The sequence below is a fragment of the Gnatocerus cornutus genome, chromosome 2, assembly GCF_029298725.1.
Source record: "Gnatocerus cornutus isolate USDA-ARS CGAHR chromosome 2, icGnaCorn1.1, whole genome shotgun sequence".
NCBI classification, from domain to species: Eukaryota; Metazoa; Arthropoda; class Insecta; order Coleoptera; family Tenebrionidae; genus Gnatocerus; species Gnatocerus cornutus.
In genome coordinates, this window is record NC_142234.1 from 8,921,069 (window position 1) to 8,940,624 (window position 19,556).

Consider the following 19,556-nt stretch of genomic DNA (forward strand, 5'->3'; position numbering starts at 1 on the left):
CATGGTAATAAAGTTGAAGAATTTGATACGGTAATAAATTTGCGGAACTCTTCTGTCCCCAAAGTTAAAGAAACATTGTAATAGTATCAACTTTTTGCAACTATTACTTACCGCCCTATGGCTCTTTAAAGAGATTTACCGTCTTGACAACTAAATCCAAGCTGTAAATTTTACATACCGACCGGAAAATACACTCGTAATTGATGAAAATTAATAATTAAATTAAAATAACGAAGTGTGTGTTAAGTTATACCAATTACTTTTATTTTATTATAAAGTAGCATACATAGGTCGTTATTTTCGACTTGAAGATCAAAAGAAACATAAAACCGAAATTATTGTTATTATTTATTAAACATGTTCGAACACGAACTGCATACATACATTCACAATTTGTGTAATAACTCGATTAGAAACAATTTTATTGATTATTTTTTATTAAATTGTAGAAAAAGCAATTCTCGTAAAATTGTACGACATAATAAGAAATAAACCTCCCAAAATAGACTAATCAGATAATATTATTCACGTCTTCCTGCAATTACTTCCCTGCATAACCTACGTATGTACAATAATAGAAATCCAAACATGAAACGATACAGTTCTTCTCGCAAATCTAAAGCAATCCAAAAATACAAAGAATCGATTTTCTTTATATTCAGCACTGCTCTTCCACCCCAACACCTTCTACCATTTATTGCAATATCTTTTTCCCGAACATCTGCGTCATTCTTTTCTTATTTCCATGAAGTATCTGTATTCTGTATCTTATATTACATTTTAAAAAAACACTTTATAAACTCTCTCTTTAACAGAAGATCCGAACCGTAAAATCAGTATGAAAATTTTGCTGTTCCTCGGAAAATTTATAGTAGCGGCGAAAATCCTTTTAATTATCCTAATTCCGCCGTTCTAATTCAATGTTTATCCAGCAGAACTAGTAGTTCTGATTCGTGCATCGTTTTTTTTAATATTAAACTGTGCCAGCTGAAAAAGTTACAGGCCAAGGTTGCACTCTCTCCCGGTTTTACATTTCATTATTTTTAACTAAATCCTTGAACGATTCTTTGCGCGAAAGCGGCTTTGGCTAAAAGCTCCTAAAATATCCGATTGATGATGGCGAGCTTTATCTGATTTAGGATGTGATTTTTACTATGTTTTTACCGTATTCTGTTTCAGACTGGTTTCTTGGCTGGCCTCAGCATAGCCATTACAATCGGCAACCGAACGATGACGGTCTTAGCGAGCAGGATTGCGTCGAAGTTAGAAGGATTTACTCGCTCCCTTCGACGTCGGCCAGTTTGGCCTCAGCTTTTATGTGGAACGACAGGGATTGTTCGACACCTAATTATTTTATTTGCGAGCGACTTCAGACGGACGGTGGGTATTTTTAGTTTATAAATAAAAAAGGCGCTCTGAAAGGATCTTTCGGGATTTTCTCCGCGCTGAATATTCATGAATAAATTTTCATTTTATAAATAAAAATGGATAGCGTTCAACACTGTCGTTTTGCTTTTTAACATTAGAATTCGTCCAGAATATGTTGAGTTACACGTAAATAAAAAATATTTATGGATTCCATAAATTCCGAGGCTCATCTCTGCCCGAATACATTTCCCGTCATGAATTTTCGATGCGTTTTCCTCCACGGGTCGAACCTTGTTTAAATCATTCAATCTGGTCTTAAAAAGGGACAATTTCCAGAATCCCTGGACGACAACTGGCCGCCAGACTGTAACAGATCCGTGGAACTGTCAAGACAACAACCCAGAGCAATAGTGAACAGTCCAGGATTTCCACGGCACTATCCAGACAACACCGACTGTGAAACAGAAATCGCGGCGCCTCCTGGTTATCGACTGGTGCTTGATTTTGAAGAGTTGGTCCTTGAAAATGAACCTTCGTAAGTGTTTCGTTTCCTTTGAAGAACAGAGAGTATTGTTAATAAATTGAGGACCTTTAAGAGGATAGCTCTTTTAGACGCCTCCTTGAAAGAAAGGATTTTAGAAGGAAATATTAAGTAATGAGGACTAGAATTTGTACAGATTCTTTGGCTTGAAAATGTTGAGGACGCTAGCATTCTTTAAAAGAAACATTTTTAGCAAGCATTCCGTTTCTCTTCTATTTAAAATAAAGAAAATAATAAAACGGTTGAGTTGCGAAGGGGAAATTTATTTCACATTTTAAACAAAATTTTTACAGAGTTATGACAAAAGTAATATTTCATGTAATAAGAGAAAATGGTTATCTTAATAAAAATACATGTGTATGTAAATGGAAACAGCAATATTCCTTGTTTTCCTCGTTTCCTTTCCATTGACCCAACTTTATATCTACTCATAAAAATACGTTACGTCATATGGAAATCAGACACATAAGAAACATTTTAAATATATGATAAGATAAAAGAGAAAATGTTGTCAAAAAACATTACAGTCTGTATTTTTTATTAATCTGTTCTGTAAAACTCTAGATGTGACCTACTTGTGGAACGCGAATGAAATCTTAAATACCTTTAGGAACAATTTGTCTTTTTCTTTATAAAAAAACGTCAATTCAACCCCGCTCGTGTAAAAAATCATTAGGGTGCTGAAAATCAATTTACGATAAAGCTGCCTCGCTCCCAATAATCCATCTATAATAAACAGAATAAACTTGAGTTTATCAAAGGTCTCAAGCTTTCAGTTTCCATTAAAACAATCTATCTTTGGGAACTAATAACAAACGAGAAGTGTGTTTACCTTGTTAGAAAAATCTCACGAGATAATGCCATAATTTCTTTCCAAAGCAAGAAAAATTGGTGATTCCCACAAAATCCCCGTCATTGCACGCACCACAATTTATCACAAAGTAAACATCGGATCCCTTTGAGAGTGCCCAAAAAAATGGTTCTGGTTTTGTCAGCGGGGAAGATATATGACCAATACCAATTTTCGTTGAGTTTTAATTTAAAAAGAAATTCATCAAACTTGCTATGGCAACATTTAAAAGTGATTTATGTCTTACGGCCATTGTGTGCCTCCAATGTCCATTTGTGCTTGCTTTTATCCCTCGATTAAAAACACGGACCTTATTGTCCAAAATACTTTCATGCAAATTGAGCGATCGATCAATTCTGATTTTGATTTACAGTTGCAGCTATGACTATTTGGAGATTTTGGAAAGTAACAACTCTAGTTCGTCTATAAACTCCAGCTCAGCGAGGCGTCTTTGTGGCGACTGGAGTTCAAAGCTGAAACTTCTTCGATATGTCAGTAACAGGTCCAGACTCAAATTAAAATTCAGCTCAGATTACTCTCATCATTTCGGAGGATACAAGGCGCGCGTCTCAATGGAAAGCAGTAAGCATTTTTATAACAAATACCAGGGATTCGAGGTGGTGGCTTTTTCGTGTTACATTACATTAGGGAATTCTACTTCACTGGAATACAAACCATCAAACTAATAGAAATCTAGAAAAAAGTTCTAGACCCAGTCTCAACGAAATTAAGCTGATAATTATCTAAAGTATTCTTAATAACTAAACACAAGTGAGTCGATTAAACGGGAATTATACAGTCTTATTACTTGATATGGTAAGACTCCCATTTGCTGATGGGACTATCCAAACCGACGATTTCGCGCTATGAAATTACATCTACTTCCGACATTTTATATTCTTCGCTGCTACACTTTCGTTTAATGAGTTGGGTCTGGGCCGGAGTTGTGAATTCTTAATTCCTCTCATAACGTGCGATTCATCCCACGAAATTATCTCGTCGCCTTAAAAGTGGCTACTTGGCTTAAACTCGGAAATAAATCGGATTATCTCAATATATGACGTCAGTTTGTCTTCCGCTTTAAATCTCCATCTTCTACCCTTTCGCCCAATCATTTTTATGCTCAGATCGTGCATTTTTGGAGCAAAACCCCGAATGTTATAATCGTGCGTGAGCTGAAATCTTGAACTGCTTTCAAGCGATTACCACCATATTGACATTACTCGTTCTTTTGCAAGCATCTCACTGCTCAGATGACCGCCTTCACATGTTTAACAACTCTTGTTACCTCTTCGTGAGCTACCCTGAAGTGACGTGGTCAACAGCTCAAGAAATCTGCAAAGGCAAAAAGAGTCAACTAGCTTCTGTTATAAGTCCTGAAGAAGAACGTTTCATCACAACGAACATAAGGAAGTCTGTGGATTATCGCACTAGTGCTCTTTACTGGTTGGGAGGGAGGTCAGAACCCAATTCGGACTACAAATGGATTGACGAAAACCCCATGGATTACATGGGGTGGTTACCAGGACAAAAACCAGATAATGAAACAACAAGGAGAGCAGAAGGTCCAAGGTAACAAAAGACTTTTTAGTCAAATCGTGATCTTATATTTTCCGACTATTTTCTAGATGCCTCAGTGTGCAATGGACGCCTTCTCCAACACCCATGCTGCCAAGCGGCCTTTACTGGCGCTCCCATCGCTGCAACAGCCACGGCGGATACGTATGCAAGAAATCCAGCAGTTACCTCTTCGCAGTCGGCGTCAATTTTAACAAAACTGTTAACGGAACCGAAGGCACCCTTACCACTCCTCATTATCCCGAAAACTACTACAACCATCTGGACTTCTCGGTCAGAATCGTAGGACCAGATAGAACACGTCTTGTTGTAAAGTTCCATAAAATCGATATTGAAGCTCAACTCGAGTGCCTTTATGACTTTGTGGAGTTGAGCAGTGGAGCGCAAAGAAACGACGCCGTGAAGTTCTGTGGCGTTCACGACACGGAAATGCATCGTTTTAACTTCGTGTCAGAAACCAATGAAATTAAGCTAAGGTTTCATTCGGATTATTCCATTTCTGGAAGCGGGTTTTCCCTAAACTGGCACGCGGTGGACGTGTCGGCATGTCCTCTGCAAACTCTGACAGCAAAAGAAGGAGTGTTGAAGAGCCCGAATTATCCCGATTTTATCCTGGGAAGGTTAGATTGTACTATTACCATATTAGCGCCTGTAGGAAAAAGAGTATGGTTGGAATTCCAAGATTACAACGTGGAGAAGACGTATCTCCAAGGTAATTTAAATAGGCAAATAAACCATACTAATTTTCTCCTGCAGATGCTTCGGTGAAGGTTCCAGACAACATAATCCTAGAACTCCGAGTCGGAAAAGAAACCCCTGTATTCCGCCCCTTTGAAACTGAAACTCTCCTCACCGAAGGTTCATTCATTTCCGCCGAAGAAAAACTGAGAATCAGCCTTCGTACCGGAGATAGGCCTTCCGGCAAGGGATTTCGCGCCATATACAAAATCATCACTTCAGCATCCGAAGAACGAATCATCAATCTCAAACACAATTCGTCCGGTTCCCTCCTTCACTTGAATTATCCCGATAATCCTCCATTTAACGTTAATTTTCTCCAGCATTTTATCGCACCTCTGGGATGCATAATTTCGTTGGAGCTCTTCCACGTCAAGTTCACTGATACGGAATGTCCGGATGGAAACGGAATCGTCGAAGTTTACGATAATTATTACGACACTAACGGAACAGCTTGGAGGATGTGCTACGATGCCAGCAATGAAGAAGCAGTCATTCCTGTCACTCCAATATCGATTACCTCATTTCTAAACACACTGCATTTACGCCAAAAGAGCGGAATAGTGGGAATCTCGTTGAATGGGAGTTTGAGGGTGCAAGACGATCCACACTTTAAGGGAAAGTTATTGAGACAAAAAGATGCAGAAGTAGAAGCGTGCGCTCCAAATCCGTGCCAAAATGGAGGAAAATGTGTCACGAAAAATACTCGGAATTTCTGTCAGTGTACAGGGCACTTCACAGGTAATTGCAATTTTTACAACAGCGCAGTTCCAAGTTTTCTCCTTCTAGGTCTTTTTTGCGCTATCACCAAGTGCGAGCTTCAACCGTGCATGTTTGGAACTTGCGAACTTACAAATTCAAGCTATAAGTGTCATTGCAAGACCGGCTATGTAGGCCCAACTTGTGAGCAAAAGAAGAAGCCCTGTGAAGGAAATCCTTGCGAAAGTCGTGGTGTTTGCATCGAGCGAGGAGACGGTTTCGTGTGTCGCTGCCACGCGTGGTGGGAGGGTCCTAAATGCGAAAAGAAAATGCAGCATATCCCTTATAAGCCGCTCAGCGAGAGAATGTTCCATGAACCTTTTTGGTTAGGGCTAATGACTGTCTTCGTGGTGATGGCCGTGATCGGATTAGTATGGTGCGCCAAGAGGCACTTCCCAGAGAAAATCGAAAAGCTGCTGAATGAAGAGAATGATCGCAATAGGAGTACAAGTAAGATTTTTCCAAAATGACGCGAAAGTTACCGAATTCGTTTTCAGTCTCTTCCCTACGGAGTTCTTCCGTTCGTGAGCAACTGGCAGTAGCGTCCGGAGGCGGTTCAGTGACTGTGACACCGAGTCCAGGAGGTCCGGCAGCACCTCGCTCTCTCTTTGGCCGCTTGGGTATCCGCAAGCCATCCATCCTCAGCCTCACCAGTCCACACGCCAGCGGCTACGTGCCTGCCACTGCCCGAACATTTAGTTTGGACGATTTGCTAAAACCTCCCCCGAGACGTAAGGCCTGGTGCCTGAGCTGTTAATGTCGACACACCTATACTCTATACTCTCACTATCTGTTTTTTCTATTTATTGTCTGTTGTCGTAGACCAGAATGACCCTTTATCCTCACTACCTTGCGTGTGGCTGGTAGGTTGCACAGTACAAGTCGTTACATTCGTCGCACTGACGACAGCTATTGTATATACACCACAAAGGCTACCATTGTGCATATGCAGAGAGCATATTTAAAGGCGTCGAAGCAGTGCTAAGATAGCATCCGTATTGTCGCGCTAAAGGGCTTTGTGAGATTTGTCCCGTGACCAAAGGACTAGAAAGCGTAGAAAACGAGTAGGTCATCATTGAAACGAATCCTTTTTAGTTATGTATTATTATTTTACACAACATACATCTTTCATTTACTACAGTTTTACATTTTCCTCATAACCTGATCTACCGCTATACTTTATTTTAGACAAGACAAATTTCACGGGCCGCGAGTCTCATTTTGTGTCTTATCATAAAATTCAAGTGGCAATTGCTTTCGGTAATCCTACAATAGTATGTGGCTTGTGTGACGTCCACTTTCACAATCTTTCACAACTGAAGTGTTCCATATGATCTCCACAGGTACTCCATCACCAAAGAAAAAGCGCAACAACTCAACTCCAACAAAGAAAAACGCCGCTGAGAAAAAACAGATTTTACAACAACTGATATCTCCCGGCAATAAGCAACTCTCTCGCAAAGTGAGCCTCGGTGAGCTCATGCAGATGAGCGAACGAAAATTCAAAGAGAATGCTGATCAAAAGCTCGACTGTAACATAAAAGAAACAAAGTTCAGCGAGAGCGGTGATAGCCTCCAGACGACGCTCACGGACCCGAAACTCGAAAAGAAAGTGACGTTCGCGCGATTGTTGAACAAAGTATCTGCCGAGATGAGCTCCGGCTCCGAGATGGAGCTGGGGATTATGCAAAGCGGTCGCTTAGGCTGCGTGTTCGCGCGTCCATCGAGCACTCCACCTTCTCCGAACGTGGACGCTCGATCGCCGAACAGCACCTCGAGCAATCAAGGTAGCGACTCGTTCACTAGCTCCGACCTCGCGATACCGAGTGCTTTGAGTTCAAGTATTTCAGATTTGCTTAGAAAAAACAATTCTCGAATGGTCAACAAGCAGAAGCCCGCGAGCGCCGACTCCATCTTGGCGATGTTCCGCAACTTCTCCTCGAGTTCGGCGGGCGCGAATCTACCGCCATCCCTCAAAGTATCACCTTCGACCACACCCACCGCGTCGTCACCACAAGACGATATCGCGGGAGATGACGAGTCATCCACATCCTCGATTCATACCCCAGTGTCGTTCTCGAGCGGCCCCCCCGAGAGTCCGGTGTTGCATCGTCAAAGCACCATCGAAGTCCCGGTTCTAGATCCGCTGAGCGCACACAAATCGTCGAGTGGTGGAAGCAACTTCTTGCATCCGCCTACTATACTTTTAGAAATACCGAGCACAATCAACAAGTGCCTTTCACCCATTAGGGAGATGCCTACGCCGTTACCCTCGCCGATGCCGTCGCCAGCGCTTACGCCAATTATGCGACGGAGCACTGTTTCTTCCGTCACCGACGATGCTGAAATGAGTGATGACAGGATCTCGGTGGAGCTTCCTAATATTTCCATTAGTGACGATGATGAGATGCCATGCACGCAGGACATCGCCATTGACCCACAAGCAGAAGACGGGTTCATTCTCGAGGAAGCCGCCGCCATGCAGCAGCAAAACGCGGGAGCAAGAATCAAAGTAAAATTCTGTCGGAAATTGTGTTTTTGTGTAATTGTAGAAACCTATTTCTGTTTCAGCATCGCCCACCACCCCTGGGCCAACCTTCCGAATCCACCGTACCTCAACCCCTCGTGATTCCCATGCTAACCATACAAACTCCTTCTCCAACCCACTCAAAAATTCCATCTCTCCTCTTTCCTGGTTCTCCCCCTCCGCACAAATCCCGCCTCCAAGAACCTTCTTTTCAATTTCCGCCTCCCAAACAAACCCGCAAACTTTACAAAGATTTCGATAAGCCCAACTCCCTTGACCTTCCGTGCGCTCCACCCATGATAACCATCACGTGTAATATGAGCGAGGCTGATTCCGATGCGGAATCCATATCACCCGCAAATAAAGCTGCCGGGCACCTGGGGGGAGCCTCAGGAGGCATGACGTACCTCAGTCCCTTTCCCATGGGTGCTCGTGGAGATCACAACGCTTCCGAGTCTAATCTGAGCTCTTCAGGATATAGTTCGATGGCGAGCCCTGGGCCGTCAAGATGTGGTTCTAGTAACCCGTTATGTCCTTCCGAAATGGAGGATCAAGGACCACCTGGGTCGGGAACAACGCATCGAAGACCGTCGCCGGTATTGAAAACAACTTCCAACGCGAATGAGAAAAATGAAATTAAAAATAGTACGCAGGAACAAAGAAGAGGGAGGTCGGATTCAGAAACCTTATCAGATGACCCTCTTCTAGAGTCTAACGATGAAGGTATAGGAACCGACCACATTGACGAAAAAATTGAAGAGGGCGATCTGAAAAGCGCCAAAGAACTCGAAGTATTCATGGGAGTTGAAGGCGAAACGAAGACATTACTAGACCTTCCGATAGTTCCTCCAGTTCCACGTCTGGGAAAAACTTTGGAAGACAATATGGAGCGGCTTTTTCCCCCAAGTGCTAAAAAAACCCTCCAACTACCTTCCATCGTCGTCCAGTGCGACTCTTCTGGTTGTGAAAAACTCCTAAGTCCCATGAGCTCTCGTAGTGAGAGTCCTTTGAGTGACCGTAGCGGAATCGCAAGATTCTCTTCTCAATTCTACGGAAGGAACAAAGATTTGTTACCTTTCACAGATTCCGATGGTTTATACGACTTTCCGAGTACCGACAAAGTCAACGTGATGTCGACCACGCAGAAGAAAACCAGCAGAAAAAGAGAGAAGAAAATGTTGAGAAACTGCAAAACGCCGAGTCCTACTAAACCAGTCAATCCTTTATCGTTACACAATCACCTTGATGTTCCATGTAAAGACAGTTTTTATAAGGTACCCCCGCCGAGGAAACTGAGCCCCAAACGAAGGGTGACGCGATCGCAAGTAGTTAGTTCGAGTTCTAGTTCTGATAGTATCAATTCAAATCGTGAGATTAAGCTGTCTTCGTCAAGCCCAAGTCCAGACACCATCAGGTGGTCATCACCTATTGATTGGTTGGACGAAAAGTGCCAGCAGAAGATGCACGAAGGAGATTATGACGTAAGTACAAAAATAGGTTTTTTTGAAGAATCAAAAAGATGAATTTCAGGACGTTAACACAGCCATGTTGCCCAAGCCCGCGGACGCAACGAAGCACCATAAAGTCAGCCGGTTGAGAGCAATAAGTCATCAAATACGGTAATAAAATCTGGTAAATTTACTGTTAGCACGTTTATACTATTTTACAGATTTTTAAGACGATTGGAGTTGAGTCTTAAGAGGAGAGATCGCACAGTGAGTCCTTCAGATAGTTTGGATAGCGGCGAAGAAGAAGGCTCTCCTCGTGCGACATCCCCGTTGCTGCAGCAAACGAAAGGTCCAAAAATAGAAATCAGAAAAAGCAACAGCATCGGGAAATTGCCCTGTTCTCAGAAAACCAAATCGAAACGAGCAAAGTATAAACGCGGTGAACTTTTACTTCCACAAGAAGAACAAGCTTGGAATAGAATCGTGATAACGGGAAACGGTCATTCCGATTAAAATAAGTGTTTTCAATAATCGTAATAAAATAATTTTTAAATAAATTGTACTGATAGGTAAATAACGAAAAGAAAAACGAATAACTTAATAATATATTCTAAACATCGAACAATCATAACTGTAATTTTTAACGCAATATTTTAAAAAAGTGGAGAACTCGCGATGCTTGTTCAAATGTAAGCATTTACTTACCGAATTTAATGGATATAATATTGATTTTAATGCTCAATCGCGTTGTTGTTAAATGTTGCACATTGTTTTGATTCCTCGCCCCCGAAGAGATTCGATTGTGGGCTAAACAGACATTTGTCGATCAATTGAAGGAAATTCTTTAATTTATCGATGAGTGTCGGGTTAACATTATTACTGTAAATATGTCGTCCATGACATTCAAACATTCCCCGTGGGATTAAAACACAAATTCAAGCTAAACTGGTTCAAGAGGAACACATAGAAGGGCTTGTACATGAGACTGATTTTCTACTATTTAAATTTTAGCCGTTCTTTGTTCGTTCGTGTATTTGCACTGTTCATGTCCAGTCCCCGTTTGTACTCCCACGTGTTATTGTCATACGGGTATCGTTATTCGTTGATACCACTGTGATAGACCTACTACACTGTAACTTCTACAGCAATATACTGAAGGGAGCAAGAAGTCTTTTTGGCACAAACGAGCAATTATATGATGTAGAATTGCGCACTACTCTCTAACTAATTTTCTTTGTGACTTATTCAGATAACTTTTAAGAAAGTCTTTCATTAGGCCATGCATTTAAAAGTATATATTTTCTATGTTGTTTATTTGCTGTACTCATCGAAATTTTAATAAAGTGCTTGTTTTTCTTACTTTTGAATTTCATTCTCCACCACGACAATAAAACCCCATTATACAACAGTATATTTTTATTAGCTTTTTTTAATGAAACATTTAACAACCTCCTTGATAAAAAGATACAGAAACACAACTTAAAAAATAAATAATTTGAATCTGAATAAAAACACCGCATTTTGATTAGTCGTTAGAATACATTGCACAGTTGTCGATAAATAGATCGTCGAAAATCGTCAGAAAAACGACGATATACAAATTTCAAAGTGGAGAAGAAATCACATATACTAATAGATTATAATATGCTGAATAATTTTAAGTACATGTATCAACAATAATATACTAACCGGTGGCGATGAAAGGAATGTAATATCTACTCTATTGTACAAAAATATCATCTTCATAACTGACGAAACAAAAATTTCCTAGTTGATTAATGATTCAGTTATCTTCGTCGGAACTCAGCAGCATCGTTTTTTCGGTATAATTCTGGGAAATTGTGGAAACACGTGGTCCTGCCGTTACGGGTGGTCTTGAGGGATTATCTAAGCTGTTATAACATTGAGGCACGGTGCCTCCACTGGGACTCATGGGGTCGTCAGGGTCGTACGTTGACAACCTCATTCCACGCCCATTTTTCCCACCTGAAATCACTAGGTTGTCACCAACCAACAACACATCAACATGCAAAAAAACGAACGAAGACACACCAAACCAATTTATTTAAAAAAAAATATACGTACAGTAAGATTAAATTAATACAAGTCTAAACGATACTAAAATACAATTATATACATTGAACTATTTAAGTACGTTAATGCAACTTTGATCCTACTCAAAGGTTCTAAAATAAAAAAATAATTACTAGAAAATATCACAACATATTTAAGGTTGCTCGTTGGAGACGTAGCCGCAACTCGCGTTACGAATCTTGTACATATGTAAAAATACAATTTACAATTTCTCGATAGATAGTTTGCAGAATACAAAGTCTGTGCACTAGTATAGAACTTTATACCATCAAAGTTATAAAGAAAATTATCGTCGATTCCTTCGCGATAAAATCCTTTATCTGGAGAACCCTGAGAGTATGAAATAGTGTATGGTGGTGGTAGATCAGTGAGATGAAATAGCTAGTCTAGCACCAAAGGCGTCATGCAGCGGCATGCTAGCAACTTCACAGCCTCTCATACGGTTGGTGCGAGATGACCTCTGTAAAAAGCATTCGTTACATGCAGCACATTTATATACACCGCCTAAGGCGATTCAAATTTGAAAAGGTTAGAGCACTCTTATCAAATCTGGTCTTTCGAACCGGATGTAAGCTATGAAACCGTTTTATTCAAACACACCGTAAAATAGAAATGAAAGTTGTTGGCAGAAGCATTGAAATGTATTTCGATACCGTTTTTTTGGCAGCCGTTTATAAAATCTAGTCGAGTTGTCTTCCTATCTCCCAAAACAATTCGTTTTCCGAAGTAATGCGGTCATTCCATAAATAACTACACTTTTTCGGACATGGACGCCAATTTTTGTATGATACGAATATTTTTGGGACAAAAAACTAGGTTGAAGCTATCAAAACTCGTGGATATCAAAAGTGATTTTGAAATATTTGACAAAAACAAAAACAATAATTTAATCTGCAAATAAAGTAAAAAAAACAGGTGCAACAGAATTTTGGAAGAGATAAATAAAGATTCATTACTTATTACCTTACTTATCCCACTTTTATCGCTTTTCAACTCAATACCCTATTTAGTTTTTTAAAATAAAATTTAACGGCTTGAATCTAAAATATGAATACTAGTTTACAAGCTTTTATATGTCAGGGTCAAAAGGATTAAATCTGCAAGTCAAGCTAAAAGCAGCAAAATTCTGTCCGCTTTTTTTAGAAAAAAATAAAATTTTCAAAAATATACATTGAGTATTAATTACTATTATATTTGAATGTGCCAAAGACCGTTTACGTTATTATTTTTTAAACAATTGTTCGCCCTGTTCGTGTCTAAAACTCCAAATTATTAGGAAATGACCTCAAATGTGAATAGAAAAAATCTATATTGAGTAACATTCTTACTGCCATCTTTCTGCGCATTTCATAAGAACGTTTTTACAGTTCTGTTAATTTCTAATTCTTATTAAATAAATTTTGCAAAAAACGTAGCAAAAATAGTCAAAATTGTCTTTATTATACACATTCTGAAAATTTCTCGATCACTATTAGAAATTACGACCGCCGTTAAAATTCCGGACGTAGAGAAATAATCTGCAGTTTTTATGATCCAGAAAACATTCTGACAACGGAATATGGAAAAAAACCGTAGACCAAGAGAATAAGACCAAGAGAATAAGATAAGTTTTAAGCGAATAATAAATTACATTATTCTCGAATATCATACATAATATACCCGCTACATATTATCACCTGATTCCGAAAACTTACTAAATCCCAATCTAAGATTTTACAGAAATATGCATTGTACTTTTAGATCTTCAAAATCTGAAGTATTTGACATTTTAAATGCAGTGTTTTTAGATATGTTAACTGAACCTTCCAGTAACTGCTATTAATATTTGTAGTTTCTATGTAATCTTGTTTCAAATAAGTATTTCACATACCAAATACTCATTAAACTGACGAGTATTTCAAAACCACCTGTATCAATAACAATTTAAACTGTTCCAATGCTTACACACTTTCGATGATTACAACATCAACGTAGTATCAGAAAATATTTACATAAACGAATACTTGCAACATAAATGACCACTACACTAACGTGCAAATAGTAAAACAAAAAAACTTTACCTGAACTATACTGCGTGTATTGTTGGTACTGTGGATGGAAATTATGAATAGCATCCGTCATGATATCTTTGGGATTCATAGTTTCCTAAACAAAAGATATTCCACGTTACTAACTACTCAAAACTAATTAGAAATTAAACTTACTTTGAGGCTACTAGAAATACTCTGCATTGTAACAGACCTTCCACGTGAGTCAGTAACACATCCTTGTGCATATACCCTGTATGGAAAAGCGTACCTCAAAGCAACGGCGGCACAAAACATCTCAATACAAATCAAAAAGTTCTGGTAGCCAGCTGAAACGGTACCCGCAGACGTTCGTGTACCGTTGCTGTCAATGATGGGGGAGATCACGTTGGCCTTTTCCAGAATGGCTAAACCAACACCTGTAACAAGAATTAGTACTCTCGTTTCTTAATCTATTAAAAACCCTACCTTGCCAGAAGGACAAGAAAATCACAGATTTGACAGTACAGAACTTTAACACGGGTTCAAATGGCGTCAAAAGATCTCTTGTCGCAAAATAAAACAAAAACAATCCATAAAGGGCAAGAGACACGGAAATGTTGTAAATGATAGTAATGTAAATGTATCCACCATCAGGACTCCAATCGCCGTCGCGGTAATGACCAAAGGCTTGCAAAAAGATAATGACGAAAGCCATCAAAGGTTTGACAAGACAGAATTGCAATGTCGCCTGTTTGCAGAACCTAAGGAAGCCGATGGTGTAGGTTTTACCATTGAGGCAGCAAGTACCGTATAGGCAGCTCGAACGAATAGGTTTACCACGAATTTCGGACATGATATTGCCTTCCCCTCCAAGGTATTCATAGCAAAGTGACAAAAAGTTGTATATCACGAAAGCTAAAAGAACAAAAATATAATTGTGGTGTTAGGATTTGTTTAAGTCTTCATACCTTCATAGCAATCCCGGACGGTGAAAAAATATACGTAGTAACTTTCGGAATTGAAGAACAAAAGGCTGATCCATGAGTAAGTGGCGTAGATTGGTACTATGAATAAAATACGGACTATCCATCGCTGCTCAGTTGGGTTTGTATACCACCGGAGGTGATGATAGATCTGCAAACAGATTTTTTATTACTAATGTGGAATAATTGGTCGTAAATGTTATCATGAGTTCTCTTCAGTATTTTCGATCAGATTAGGGTTCAATTGTTAAATTTATCTTTCAATCTAACTTACAGAGATTATTACCCATTACTATTATTATTATTAGATTTATTACCCATTACTAAAAATATTTATAAGAAACAAATTCTAAATATTAGAGAGTTATTTTATTACATATTGTGGTACACTAACATTTCCAATTAGCTGTACATTTTTTATTAATGCAGACTTTAAACTAATAGTTTCATGCGGTGAAATTTAACCTTACGATTAAAAAACATTTCCATAATCAATATTTAAATAATGTTTATATAATTATGCGCATATCGTAATCTTTCCATTTCTTTTAATTCCAGGTACAAAAATACATTAATTTTGGACAAAAAAAAACTTCATTTTCTCTTTGTGAATGTGCTCCAGAAAAAAAACGTATCACGGATTTTCAACCTTTTGTTGCGATGACGACATTTTCTAGTTTCCCAACCTTGTACAACAACAAAACAAGCCCCCACCTGGTGTACCTATTGAAGGTCATTTTTCGCTGGACGCCACAAATATCGTTTAGAAACAAACTAACAAGTTACACTCTACTTCCTTAACACTTTTTAGCTTTTAATGCCTGCTTGAAGGATTCCAATAATAATACGTCAAACGATATTCGTGAGGTCTCATTAAAAACCCTTCATGATTTCTGTAAATCAATAATTCTGCAAACGCGTCACGCATTACACAAATTACCCCGTTCTACATTCTTGTACATCAGTAAGTAAAAATCGATGGAGATCAGCAAGAAAACAATATGGCAAATCACGAGTCTCGAACGCCGTGACCGTAACATCCTGATGGAATCTAAAGAAAGTGAAAAGGTCAACCACAAAACAGGTTGTAAAAGTAATCTATAGTTGGAGAAAACTTCGCCCTGATCGTTTTTCTGCGACTTTCTTTTACCTGTGTGCATGTGACAAATAGAGCCGCCCACACGAACACTCCAGCAATGCCTTGTGCCAGTTTAGTCTGGAGAAAAATCGGTTCTAAAGGACCTGAATGGGGATCGGATGCCATGGTTTCGTTGGTCAGCAGAGTTGCGGCTAAAGACGATACGGTTGTGCTACTTGCCACTTTTGTTGACGTCATGCTGCAACAAAGAAAAATATTTTTTTACGTGACAACTAAAGAATTTTAACCACTAGTTTCTAGTTGATAGTTGAAACGTAGAATTGCGTAATTTCAGTTGACATTTAAACCAGAGCTGAGGGTATGGTTTTATTCAAAACGATTTATAATTAAATACTGATGCATCACCAGCATAGACAATGACTAATGTTTTGGTTGACCTGCCAATCAATTTAAGTCATAAAATCGGCCTCAAACGTTCCATTTATTGACAAGCACTTAGATTGAATATAATGGTTGCCTCTATGGATAATGATAATGGTAGGATGTTTTAACAACGTTTGTGATAACAGACCTTTGCGCTGACGCCAACATAACTATAGTAGATCAAATTTCTTGTCGTGGGAAAAATCATGGGAATGCCTTTCATAATAGTGATACCTTCTCGAAAGCAGATCAGACATTCAGAAGATTAGCTAACAATTCAAAGCACAAACTTCCTAAATATACTAGTCGCTATCTTTTCCTTCGTTTTTAATGGCCTCTACCTGAGTCATCGTCATGTTACAACAATACAATCTTGGGCTGATTTTGCACTATTTTAATTAACTTTAGATAAAGACTTTTAAGCATGTGTAACCAAACAATTAAGAAATTCCTGCAAACTCACAAATCACTAAATTTAGGCTCCCTTTAGATTCACCACAATGACTTTACCCCCGTCATAAATTAATTACAGTTCTGTCCTACTCACAGCATCAACCTCTGAATTTAATTCAAATTGAACTCCATTGGCTTCAATTTGCTATAATAACCAATTCCAATCAATAAAGAACGTCGCAGAAGTGTCATTGTTCAAAATTACTTATAATAAGCTCAAAGTTGCCTTCGGACCACTAAACATTCTGTGGTATTTCCACAAAGCTCTTCGTTTATGATGCTAAATCAACAAACTTTAATAATTCACCCCCTGAGCTAACCTGATTAATGGGTGCCCCATAACACTTCCATTAACGACTTGCCATAAAACTTCTATCTCAGATAAAAGCAGATTTTCTGTAATTCGCGTTAGCAGCAGCAATGACAACATTAATCAAAACATGTTTCTTTTTCGGAATTTTGAAAAATACGTTCAATGCTATAGACATTATAATATAGAAAAAACGTTTTATTTTATATAAACAAGTAGTAATAAAAACTTACATTAATTTCCTTTTTTGAAAAAGCCCTGACATTTATATTACATAGTTGCAAAAACATAATGTACAAAGTCCCCAAATTTAAAAGTGCGAGACAAAAAAATTAGTTTTTCTTAAAAGTACTTATTACATGTAAGCATGGAACAGGGACATGTTGGGTATTATTATTACGAATTAAACGAACACGCGTACTTTTTATTTTGAGCAATCATTGGATCACCTTATTTTCACATTTGAGAAGCTAGCTAGTTATTAAAGTGTAGATACCAACCAAATTTTAAAAAACCTCCCCACATTTTAAAATTTTGGAAGCTCAAAAATAAGAAGCAAGTTTTTTTCAGATTTACACATTTAGTAATAATAATAACAATGATCTGTATTTAAAAACTGTATTTTTTACAATTTTTTACCAACTGATGCAAATAAAAACAATTTGACATTTGTGACAACAAAAGCGTTTTTACAGTTTGTTTTTTTTCGTAAATTCCGGTTGAAACCCGCCCAAAGTCGTAAACTGAAGGTGTACAGCCTCCATTTGATGCATAATTTAAACAGTTGTTGTTTAAAGCGAAATGAAACTTCCCAAAGACACTATGGGGTCTAAACCAGTAAAATCATTGAATGCGAAGAAGACCATGTGAAGAGGCAACGAAACAATGCGATATTGGCAGATTTTCTCAGCGCTAATTCAGAACAGGACCTAATTCAGAAACCAAAGAAAGTCAGGTATCTTACAAGGACATTTTTTTTCATTTGCAGATACTTTATCTTGCCCTACTTAACATCTACTTTATTACGAAATGAATCATAAATTGCGTACACTGCGAAAGCAAGACTAATGAGACCTCCAGAAAAACCAGAACTGAACACTGTTGAAACTCACGCGCCAGGAAGTCGATATTTTCATTTTATTGGAAAAGTTAACAGCTAGTAACTAGAAAAGTAAACATGCCAAGCCATATAAACAACATCAATAATTTTAATTAGTCAGAATGCAGTATTTCAACCCAATCAAATTGACAACGACTTTTCAGATTTGAAAAAGACAAGTTGATTCGGCAAAAAATGAAGATGACACCATCAAACACGTGATGTTTTAGTCGTGATTCATGATGTAATCTTTTTGATGAAAATTTGAAGCATTTTTTCTTGGAATTTGAGATATGGGTACTTCCACATGAACTGTTAACTAACAGTAATGGAGCGATCTCACGTAAAAGTACTTAAAATGTCTTGTTACGCCACTGACCATGATTTTATGTGAAAGGTGTTAAATAACAAGTACTGGAAGATCTAGATTTCCGTGTTCTCATCAAAACAACAAAAACGCAATCTGTTATCATCTCTGATAACACAACATTCGTTACTCATTGTGGCCTCAGATTTCATACGATTATGAAAATCAATTAACAACCCCATGTTGAACCAAAAATAGAATCAAAACAACAAGAAACTGTTTTGTCCACTGATTTCCATCATCCTAATAAGAGAAACTTTTGGCATATGGTAAATTCTCACCTGTATAAAAATCCAACTGTCAGAAAACACAAGAACTCTCAGTTCTTTCACAGTTCAAGGGATTTACGCGGAACTTTTTTTGCAGAAATCAAAGCTGCGGACACTATAAAACCAAACTCACGGACATTGTGGTTTACTTACGCCCTGCAGAGGGCTTCTTTCACGAAAATAACATACACCAACACACACCTTTCTACAAATTCCGCCATATTCTGGGATGACCTCTTTGGGTGCGCATGCTCACGATGGCGCGAATTTTGCTGTCAATACAAGATGGGGATTCAATTTTAAACATAAACTGTCTTTCTCAAGGTTGAAGCTTGGTAAATAATAAACAAAGACCGGGTCATGACCAAGCCGTTTGAATGGCATTAATGATAAAGAAGTTCTTGGGGAAAGAAAAAGGCAAAAACAGAGCCGATGTCTCTTCTAGTAATTGCCACAAAAAATTCATAGTATGTGCACGAACATTTGAAGAATATTAACTCGAATCATTGACCGGAGATGTATTTCTTCCGTTTTTATTTTCACCACCTAGGGGAAATAAAATTATCTTTTTATAGATAGTGAAACATCAAAAGCTCTCAAGCTAATGAACCCGTAATCACTTTTACTTTGTAGCGAATTTG

General features: G+C 38.4%; 2 protein-coding genes across 6 annotated transcripts in view; one reads left to right on the forward strand and one right to left on the reverse strand.

Moving 5' to 3' along the window:
• The window catches only part of LOC148178698 (uncharacterized), a 44,039-nt gene extending 32,880 nt beyond the window's left edge, over positions 1–11,159 (forward strand). Inside the window, exons 7-19 of one of the 4 annotated variants that reach the window (XM_088031449.1) lie at positions 1,180–1,380; positions 1,705–1,903; positions 3,133–3,341; positions 3,998–4,331; positions 4,388–5,049; positions 5,094–5,816; positions 5,865–6,284; positions 6,332–6,565; positions 7,178–7,621; positions 7,685–8,346; positions 8,406–9,842; positions 9,892–9,980; positions 10,031–11,159. In XM_088031449.1, coding sequence (XP_087887575.1) covers positions 1,180–1,380; positions 1,705–1,903; positions 3,133–3,341; positions 3,998–4,331; positions 4,388–5,049; positions 5,094–5,816; positions 5,865–6,284; positions 6,332–6,565; positions 7,178–7,621; positions 7,685–8,346; positions 8,406–9,842; positions 9,892–9,980; positions 10,031–10,322 — 5,906 coding nt within the window. In that variant the 3' untranslated portion in view covers positions 10,323–11,159. Of the gene's footprint in view, positions 1–1,179; positions 1,381–1,704; positions 1,904–3,132; positions 3,342–3,997; positions 4,332–4,387; positions 5,050–5,093; positions 5,817–5,864; positions 6,285–6,331; positions 6,566–7,177; positions 8,347–8,405; positions 9,843–9,891; positions 9,981–10,030 lie in introns of all 4 variants that reach the window. The other 3 variants (XM_088031447.1, XM_088031448.1, XM_088031450.1) reach the window with 3 other exon arrangements.
• Positions 11,160–11,207: 48 nt separating this feature from the next.
• On the reverse strand, positions 11,208–19,188 carry Tmep (Transmembrane endosomal protein). Of its 2 annotated transcripts, none has more exons than XM_088031453.1 (7): positions 18,928–19,188; positions 16,046–16,232; positions 14,881–15,046; positions 14,399–14,827; positions 14,108–14,349; positions 13,964–14,048; positions 11,208–11,795 (listed from the first exon to the last, which is right to left on the reverse strand). In XM_088031453.1, exons 2-7 carry the CDS (start codon positions 16,229–16,231, stop codon positions 11,593–11,595), a joined length of 1,311 nt encoding a protein of 436 aa, XP_087887579.1. In that variant the 5' UTR covers position 16,232; positions 18,928–19,188; the 3' UTR covers positions 11,208–11,592. The 2 variants fall into 2 exon arrangements, with proteins under 2 accessions (XP_087887579.1, XP_087887580.1); XM_088031454.1 differs by lacking the exon at positions 11,208–11,795 and adding an exon at positions 11,855–12,363 and having other exon boundaries at positions 18,928–19,186.
• Positions 19,189–19,556: the final 368 nt, after the last annotated feature.

What these genes read in the sequence shown, in the direction of transcription:
- Tmep (XM_088031453.1), bottom strand. Translation starts at nt 16,231, where the DNA reads ATGACGTCAACAAAAGTGGCAAGTAGCACAACCGTATCGTCTTTAGCC. An exon ending in GTATTTCTAGTAGCCTCAAA is followed by an intron (nt 14,049 to 14,107) that starts GTAAGTTTAATT and finishes TCTTTTGTTTAG; the next exon opens with GAAACTATGAATCCCAAAGA. An exon ending in ATACACGCAGTATAGTTCAG is followed by an intron (nt 11,796 to 13,963) that starts GTAAAGTTTTTT and finishes TAGTGATTTCAG; the next exon opens with GTGGGAAAAATGGGCGTGGA.